At 44.4% G+C, this 10,000-nt stretch overlaps 2 protein-coding genes across 2 annotated transcripts in view; both read left to right on the top strand.

Annotated features, from left to right (window-relative positions):
* tcf4 (transcription factor 4) overlaps positions 1 to 10,000 on the top strand; it is a gene marked incomplete at its 3' end in the record, with an annotated part of 150,377 nt that overhangs the window by 49,697 nt on the left and 90,680 nt on the right. The window contains exon 3 of the mRNA XM_072455467.1: positions 2,031 to 2,089. Within this exon, the coding sequence (XP_072311568.1) occupies positions 2,031 to 2,089 (59 nt within the window). The remainder of the gene's footprint in view (positions 1 to 2,030; positions 2,090 to 10,000) is intronic.
* nars1 (asparaginyl-tRNA synthetase 1) overlaps positions 1 to 10,000 on the top strand; it is a 216,777-nt gene that overhangs the window by 131,816 nt on the left and 74,961 nt on the right. The gene's annotated exons all lie outside the window — the stretch shown is intronic.

Genomic DNA, 10,000 nt, shown 5'->3' with positions numbered 1-10,000 from the left:
ACAATAGTTTATTATTGTTATTTGACAACTAAATTATAATTATTTTTAAAATGTTAAACTCCTAGAAAAAACAAAAAAATCCATGTTCGTAAAATACTTTAACATGACATTAAATATTGGTTTAAGTTAGTATTTATATAAGAACAATTTACATCTAAATATTCTTAATTGTTCATAATAATATGTATACATTAGTTTGTAACAGTTAATGCATTAAAAATCGGTTCAAGAAGAAAATATGAATTACCTCAATTTTCAAAATTAAATGTCCTTTAATAGATTATAATATCACATTAGTTTAACTCACAATTTAAATAGAAATAATCAACATGAACCGAGTGTTTCCAACACTTCAGCTGCTGATGCTTTTATTTGCTTTTTGGTCATAAGAGGTACATGGAAGATGTCCAGGAAAGAACTTGTTTCAACGTCTTCATCTCTGGAGATTTTAGAAAGATTCAAATGGTTTGGTTTTGTTTGGTTAAAATCACATTACACTGCCTGTCTCATAATTAAAAATGTGTTCTTTCTAAGTTTAATTTAGAAAATGTTGATCCACTCACATCATGTCTTAAGAGCATTTGTCTTCTTATTTCCTGTGAGGTCAGATCATCAATGTCTCCTCTTACTGTATATGTTTTAATTTCCTACAGCACTTTCCGATGCTTTCTTGTAGATCATTTAGCTTTTTCCTTCCTTGTTTCTGTTTTGCCAAGGCTTTTTACCTCTCAAACCTGCCTCCCAGAGGAAGGAGGTTTCACCATTGTCATTTTCCTCCACACACAGGCTCATTAAGCAGGCTGGCATTGAACCGCCAAAGTGTGCTTTTTAGTCTATTGTAATTTAGATCGGGGCATAATCACTTCAGTCTAGCGTGCCTATATCTGCCTTAGTGATTTTGATCAGTCTTTATTGAAAATGAAGAAAAAATCTGTTCTGGAGTAGATTGTATGTGGGTCAGAATGATGGTGTAATAGCGTGCACTGGGGTTCATCTCCCTCCAGTCTTATATTCTTCATTAACTTGCAGAATTTGCTGTTTATTGCTCCTCCAGTGCCTCTCGAGTTTGATTTATATAATGTAGGTTGATACAATATTTAAACTATAAATACATTTACAATATCTGATTGCAGACTGTTTAGATTACTTTTTTTTCCAAGGACATAATGACGTAATGGTGGATGCACAGAGCACTACTTTCATTCTGCTACATTATCTACACTTTGAGTTACTCTAGTCTAAAGAACACTTTATTTGTCACATGTACACTGGCTACAGCAAGAAAGAAATCAAGACTATGTGCACATATTTTTATGTCCACACTTGGGTCAGCTAGCATCACCTGCCCATTGGACTTCCGGTTATAATGTCGCACTCGAGACACGCACTCGCACCACTACTGCCAAAAACGGCTTTAAAAATCGCAGTTTCACCGACATAATCCCACGAACCGAGGAGCAGGAGATTAAACACGGAAAATACAAGACAAGTAACGCCACAGGAGCTAAACAATCAAAGCTGACGGACCCTGGCCTCAGTGGAAAACAGACCGTCGGGAAGGGAGTGGCCTCCTGCCCGGGGGGAGTGGCCTCCTGCCCGGGGGGAGTGGCCTCCTGCCCGAGGGGAGTGGCTCAAACAGTCTGTGTCCAGGGTGAGAAGTCCAGGTCCAGGAGACGCACAGAGACACATCCTTTTTTGTCCTCGTCATTAACTAACATATGTATAATTAAATACGTACAGGGATTCATCTCTAATATCGGGCATTGGGTCATTCATAAGCACAAAGTGTTGAGTGTGAGGGGTCAGACAGTATTCCTTGAGAAGAAAATACATACAGTAAAGGTAAATGAGTGAAGAGCGCCAAAACGAGCAGTGACAAATGAACAAGGTTAACGAAAAATGACTAAAAATGTATTTACAATCATTTGAATATTAGCTAAAGAAAATACATTAATAAATCATGTATAAAATAATTGTAAAAGTATTGTTTAAGAAATAAGAATAATTTGTCTTTTTTCTTGCTGTTGCAGTTGCCAAAAGCGAGCGAGGCTACTCCTATAGCCGAGAGCCACGCCCTCTCTGCCACCAGGTGAGTCCTCTGTTCACATCTAATTTATACCTTTTTCTTTATTTATTTTTTTAAGGATTTTTTTGGACCTGTTGATTGTATTAGACAGGACAGTATAGCCTGGACTGGGGATGTGACAGGGAACATTGTAACAAATGGTCAAAATCCAGATTTGAGCTCACAGTTCTGTGGCTGGCTGCACATGGAGACTGACATATGTGCTATTTGTACTCAGCCACCAAGTGGCACTCACAGTGGCTTTTCAACATGAAAACTCAAAAATGGTTGCGAAACACCGGTCTAATTAACACACACCAATAATTAAGGGGAAACTGCATCGCTGGTATGCATTATTTGTGGACTTCCACGCTTTCTCAATGAAAGTTTGACTTCAATGTGCTCTAAGTAACTTTTCTGTGGAGATGTTGCCAACTTTTTTTCCACAGTATCACATTAAATGTATCTATATCCAAGTAAACAAGCAGGACAGGCTAGGTTTGTGGAGGGTGTGATTCTTAAATGTCATGATACACTCTACATGATACACATGTGAGAGGCAAGCTGTGGGCGAGCATTGCTTTCGTCGCACTCTCCAGGTTCACAGTGAAGGACAAGATGGCTGCAGCGAAAGTTTGATGTTCTGGTTGCTGAGGTTTGGCGCTGAATTTTAAGCCCTAAAGACTCACAAAACTCATCATTCCAAAATATGCTCACCCAGAATGAAACTATAAACTGATTTGCCTGAGAACGAAGGATCTTTCCCTGAATTTACCCATGCGCGAACCGGAGTGGAGGATCAACACAGGTCAGTGGAACCATGGCTGAGAAAAGGGGAAGAAAACAGTCTAGACTTGGCAAAATTTACAATGCAACAAATAAAAGCATGGAACTCCACTTATGCACTTCCCTGGAAGATGAGGAGCTAGACTCTCCTGATAGGGCAAAAAACAAGCAAACAGTTTTTACATTTTTGAAGTATCCTTGATGCATTCAAACACTGTTTCTAAAAAAACAACTGACAAACAACATGAAACAAGTCACAATCTGCTTCATCACCAAGTCTTAAAAAGATTCTCTGCTAATCAGACAAGATTGAAATCATGGTCTTTGGCCACAGAAGCAAAGAGAAAGTATTAGCGGTCACCTCCAGACTTGTCTTTAACAAACACATCAAATCAATAACATCAGCAGCTTTTTCATCTAAAAAACATTAACCAAAAATATAGTGTCTAAACCAGATTTGGAGAGACTTATCCATGCGTTTGTCTCCAGTAGATTAGACTGTAACGGCCTGCTCACTGATCTCTCCAAACGAGCTGTAACACAGCTGCAGTACATCCAGAACGCTGCTGCTCGGGTCCTGACCAGAACTAGGAAGTACCATCACATTAGTCCTGTTCTCAGGTCTCTGCACTGCCCCCTGTGGCTCAGAGAAGAGACTTCAAAGCAGCTCTGCTTGTGTACAAGTCTCTCCATGGCCTAGCACCAAAGTACATCTCAGACATGTTAGTGCCATATGAACCATCTCTGACTCTGAGGACCTCAGGGACCGGCCTCCTGCTGGTGCCCAGAGTCAGGACAAAACATGGACCGGCCTCCTGCTGGTGCCAGAGTCAGGGTTAAACATGGACCGGCCTCCTGCTGCTGCCTGAGTCAGGACTAAACATGGGCCGGCCTCCTGCTGGTGCCAGAGTCAGGACTAAACATGGACCGGCCTCCTGCTGGTGCCAGAGTCAGGACTAAACATGGACCGGCCTCCTGCTGGTGCCAGAGTCAGGACTAAACATGGACCGGCCTCCTGCTGGTGCCAGACTCAGGACTGAACATGGACCGGCCTCCTGCTGGTGCCAGAGTCAGGACTAAACATGGACCGGCCTCCTGCTGGTGCCAGAGTCAGGACTAAACATGGACCGGCCTCCTGCTGGTGCCAGACTCAGGACTAAACATGGACCGGCCTCCTGCTGGTGCCAGAGTCAGGACTAAACATGGAGCGGCCTCCTGCTGGTGCCAGAGTCAGGACTAAACATGGACTGGCCTCCTGCTGGTGCCAGAGTCAGGACTAAACATGGACCGGCCTCCTGCTGGTGCCAGAGTCGGGACTAAACATGGACCGGCCTCCTGCTGGTGCCAGAGTCAGGACTAAACATGGACCGGCCTCCTGCTGGTGCCCAGAGTCAGGACTAAACATGGACCGGCCTCCTGCTGGTGCCAGAGTCGGGACTAAACATGGAGCGGCCTCCTGCTGGTGCCAGAGTCGGGACTAAACATGGACCGGCCTCCTGCTGGTGCCAGAGTCAGGACTAAACATGGACCGGACTCCTGCTGGTGCCAGAGTCAGGACTAAACATGGACCGGACTCCTGCTGGTGCCAGAGTCAGGACTAAACATGGACCGGCCTCCTGCTGGTGCCAGAGTCAGGACTAAACATGGACCGGCCTCCTGCTGGTGCCCAGAGTCAGGACTAAACATGGACCGGCCTCCTGCTGGTGCCAGAGTCGGGACTAAACATGGAGCGGCCTCCTGCTGGTGCCAGAGTCGGGACTAAACATGGACCGGCCTCCTGCTGGTGCCAGAGTCAGGACTAAACATGGACCGGACTCCTGCTGGTGCCAGAGTCAGGACTAAACATGGACCGGACTCCTGCTGGTGCCAGAGTCAGGACTAAACATGGACCGGCCTCCTGCTGGTGCCAGAGTCAGGACTAAACATGGACCGGACTCCTGCTGGTGCCAGAGTCAGGACTAAACATGGGGAATCTGCATTTCAGTTTTATGCAGCTAAAATCTGCCGTACAGCTGGAGGGCTTCCAGCTGCTCCGCGCGGACAGTCAAGGGGATCTATCCGGGGGTAAAACACAGGGCAGGGGAGTCTGTTTCTACATCAACAGCGCCTGGTCTTCAGATGTGATTGTGATCTCCAAACACTGTTCTCCTGCTCTGGAATATATTTTCATTAACTGCAACCCGTTCTACTCTCCACGTGAGTTTGCCTCATTCATTCTGGCCGCTGTTTATATTCCACCCAGCGCGAACGTGCAGAAGGCACATCGCGCGCTCACGGACCAGGCTCTGAGGGTGGAGCGGACCTTCCCGGACTCCTTGTGTATTATCCTGGGCGATTTTAACAAGGGGAATCTCAGCCACGAACTACTGAAGTACAGACAGTTTATTAAAGTCCTGACCAGAGAGCAGAACACGCTGGATCACTGCTACACAACAGTCAGCAACGCCTTCTGCGCCGTGGCCCGGGCCGGGCTCTTCAGACCACGTCATGGTTCACCTGATCCCCACACACAGACAGAGGCTGAAGCTCTCCAAACCTGTAGTGAGGACTTCCAAGAGGTGGACCAACGAGGCAGTGGAGGAGGAGCTACGTGGGAGGAGCTTTTCAGAGCTGCCACAGACAGTTTGGATGAGGACACGGACACTGTGACGTCATACATTCTGTGAGGAAAGCATTATACCATCACACACTAAAGTCACCTTCAACAATGACAAACCCTGGTTCACACCCAAACTGAGGCAGTTGAGACAGCAGAAGGAGGCAGCGCACAGGGCCTGTGACAGAGAGCGCTACGAAGATGCAAAGAATGGATTTAGCAGGAAGGTGTTGGGAGCTAGATCTCAGTACAATACGAACTGAAGAAGCACTTGACAACAACCTCGGCTCTGTAAGGAGTGGGCTCCGGCTCCTCACCAACTACAAGCCTAAAGCCCCCCACACTGCAGACGACCGAAAACTGGCTGAGGAGCTTAGAAACCTTCTACTCCAGTTTCGAGGCCACCCACCCTCCCTCACTGTGGACACTTCTGTCCACCCAACCCTACCACTCTCTCGGTTCAAAAGCAGGATGTGAGCAAGCTCTTTCAGAAATCCAACACCCGAAAAGCAGCTGGACCAGAGGAGCTGACCCCCGCCTTCAGACTATCAGCACAGGAGCTCCACAGGGCTGTGTACATTCTCCATTGTTCTTCTCCCTGTACACAAACTGCTGTACCTCCAGCCACAACTCCATAAAACTGAACAAGTTTGCAGACAACACCACCCTCATCTCGGACGGGGATTAGTCTGTGTACAGGAGGGAGTTGGAACGGCTGATGACTAGAACACAATGGAGATGATTGTGGACTTCAAGAAAATCACAGCCCTCCAGCCCCCCTCACTATCACAGACTCCCCCATCACCACTGTGGAATTGTTCCGCTTCCTGGCCATCACTGAATCCATCCTCACCTCCTCCATCACCGTGTGCTACGCTGGAGCCACAGCCAGGGACAAACAGAGACTACAGCGCCCTCTGCTGAGAAGGTGATCGGCTGCAGACTTCCACCTCTGCAGGACCTGGACGTCTCTAGGACTCTGGGACGAGCAGGTCGGATCACAGCCGACCCTTCTCACCCTGGACATGGACTGTTTGAGCCACTCCCCTCAGGAAGGAGGCCACTCCCCTCAGGAAGGAGGCCACTCCCCTCAGGAAGGAGGCCACTCTCCTCCATTGGGACCAGAACCTCCCACCACAAGAACAATTTCTTTCCTTCTGCTGTTGGACTCTTTGTGTAGACTTTTTGTGTAAATATCTATGTACATAGCGAGATAAGTTTTTTTGTTTTGTTTTTTACCTTATTTTATTAGTAAATTCTTAATTTATGCATGCCATATTTTACTCTATAGACTTTGCTATTAGTATAAATTTTTATCATTCATCGTTTTATGTTGAACCTAACGCCAAGACAACTTCCTGTGTGTGCCAACTGTGTTCAGTGACACTGATCCTGAACATGGTCCAATGTTCAGATGCTTCTGGTTTAACACTGAACAAATGTGTCGGTGTAATCCCTCATTCGTCCAGGCGTGTTCCATAGTAGAAAAAACTTCAGTTGTAGTCATCTGGACTCAGTTTGAAAAATTAGACGTTTCGACTCCCATCCAAGAGTCATTGTCAATAAAAGAATTTAGATCGAGAGACGGGCGAGCCATGGGCTCGCCCGTCTCTCCCATAGTGGCCAACCTGTACATGGAGCACTTTGAGAAGAAGGCACTGGCCTCATTCTCAGGCATTGCCCCAAAACTGTGGCTCCGCTATGTCGATGATACTTTTGTAACAATTAAGAAACAAGAGCTGGAAACCTTCTCTGATCACATCAATGCTGTGGACCCACATATCAGGTTTACAAGAGAAGACGCTAAGGAGAATCGCTTGGCCTTTCTTGATTGTGCCACGATCAGAGGAGAGGACGGGAAACTCCAAATAGAAGTATATAGGAAACCTACACACACGGACCAGTATCTGCTCTTTGGTTCCAACCACCCACTACAGCACAAGCTGGGTGTGATCAGAACCTTACAACACAGAGCTCAGAGCGCAAGAAGAAAGAGGAAAAACATGTCCGAAATGCCCTCTCAGCCTGTGGTTACCCCGCTTGGGCTCTCAACAGAGTGAAGAGAACCAAGAAGCAGGACAAAAGGGAAACTGAACAGAGAAGGAAGGGTGTTTCTATCCCTTATGTGTCTGGCCTGTCGGAGAAACTGCAGAGAATTTTTAGACAACACGAAGTCCCTGTTTATTTTAAACCAGGAAACACTTTAAGACAAAAACTGGTTCACCCTAAGGACAAGTTGCCGACTCAAAAACAGAGCAATGTAGTTTATTCGATCCAATGCAGTGAAGAAAGCTGTAAAGAACGGTACATAGGTGAGACGAAACAGCCTCTACACAAGAGGATCTATCAGCACAGAAGAAATACTAGTTCAGGACCTTAGAGCGCCGTGCATCTCCATCTTGAAGCCTCTAATCACTCGTTTGAAGACGGTGAGGTGAAGGTTTTAAGCAGGAGAAAAGATGGTTTGAAAGAGGAGTCAAGGAAGCTATTTTTGTTAAAAAAGAAAGACCTTCTTTAAACAGAAATGGAGGGCTAAGGTTTAATCTTCCTGTTATTTATAATGGTATACTGAACCCCTGGAAAGGACCAGGACCAGGACATTTGGATGCTAATCAGGTCCTCAGGGTGGTTGAGCCAGGGTCTCACAAAGACAAAGAGGATTCTAATAGCCCATTAAGATTCTGAATAGGCTCGGTAGATACAAGGGGGGAGTTTCTGTTGAAACATACAACTCTTTCTACTTCAGGAAGGCTCCGCCCAATGGGCGGGTCTTACCACAGAACAGTATTAATATCGGAGTTCTCGATCTAAATTCTTTTATTGACAATGACTCTTGGATGAGATTCGAAACGTCTATTTTTTCAAACTGAGTCCAGATGAAACAACTGAAGCTTTTTCTACCATGGAACAAATGTGAAATATTACATCTTTATGAATGTTACCACACTGAATTGTATAACAACTTCTCCTTAAATTTCAAACTATTAAAAATATATTACATTTATGGACACAAAAGGACGTTTCAATATGGGGAATAACCTTAATATCAAAAGCTGACGGTGCATCTTGATCTATACCAACTGAGGTTTATATGTCACTTAAGATAACTGAAGCTACCTGCAAAGAAATTAGCAAGATATTTTATATGTAAAAACAAACAAGGAAGGACAACTGGAATCATTGGACTTTTCTGTCTGAAATAAAACGCTTAAAATGAAATGGATCAACTAATGTATCTCAAACCCAAACTCACTAGTGTTACAACAGTGCTTTCCACAAACAAGCTCTGCTTACCTTTGGTTGGTTTGATTTGGCTAGGTGTTTTTTATCTTTATTTTTTTATTGAGTTAATTTTATTGTATTTCTATTTCTGTAATTTCTTTGTGATTTTAATGCATTTTTCCTGCTGTGAAGGACTTTGCCTTGTGTATGAAATGTGCTCTACAAATAAACCTGTATATATATATATATATATATATATATATATAAATATATATATAAATATATATATATATATATATATATACATATATATATACATATATATATATATATATATATTTACAAGACTTATATGAGAACAATTTCTCACTCACATAATTTTAATCAAATCGATACCATTCGGCCTCATTGAGGTGCTGAAAGCACAAACCAAAGCGCTATAATCACAGTGAAAGAGTCGCAGCACGAGCCCCACATGAGAACTAAATTAGGCTCAAGTTGTGCAATTCACATATTATTTACAATAACAATAAGTAAAAGACTGAAAAACATATTTAGCTGTTTATTGTCACCAAAAACTACATGAAAATACACATTATTTTAAGAATCATGACAGAATGATTTTGAATTGAATCGTAGGTCCTGATCTTGAATCGAACCGAATTGTCACATTCCTGAATTATTACACCCCTAGAGGAAACTCAGCTCACAGTAAAAAGGCATGAATGTCAAGCTATAAAAACATGTGTATGGTCAGATGCCATCCTGTGGAACAGGGGTCACCTGGAGCCCATGGGTTTGTCTCAGGTCCCGCGTTGACCTGCTCTAAATATAGAACACTTTATCCAAAGCTTCATGTTTTGCCAAAAACTCTGCTAGACCTATTTATTTGGAAATGAAGAGACAGACTGCAACAGATGAGAAAATCAGCTCTAAGTTTTTATTTTGTCAAAATACACCCAGTAATTACTTAGTTACAGGCCGACGAAGATCATTAAGCAGCGCGGACAGCACTGGATCTAAGGACGCTGTGTGTAGAGAGCAACAGCAATGTTTTACTTCAAAGACAAGCAAAAAGAGGGTAATAATGCTAATGAACTTTGAGAGTGTCATGAACAGGATGTTTCAGAGAGCAGGCTGCAGAGGAGGAGGAGTCATGCAGGGCAGAGGAGGAGGAGTCATGCAGGGCAGAGGAGGAGGAGTCATGCAGGGCAGAGGAGGAGGAGTCATGCAGGGCAGAGGAGGAGGAGTCATGCAGGGCAGAGGAGGAGGAGTCATGCAGGGCAGAGGAGGAGGAGTCATGCAGGGCAGAGGAGGAGGAGTCATGCAGG

This window comes from Eucyclogobius newberryi, unplaced genomic scaffold (genome assembly GCF_026437365.1).
Source record: "Eucyclogobius newberryi isolate DKJ021-1_F unplaced genomic scaffold, fEucNew1.0.hap1 SCAF_2, whole genome shotgun sequence".
NCBI lineage: Eukaryota > Metazoa > Chordata > Actinopteri > Gobiiformes > Gobiidae > Eucyclogobius > Eucyclogobius newberryi.
Note: the sequence above shows the minus strand (reverse complement) of the source record. Positions and strands in the feature narration are given on the sequence as shown.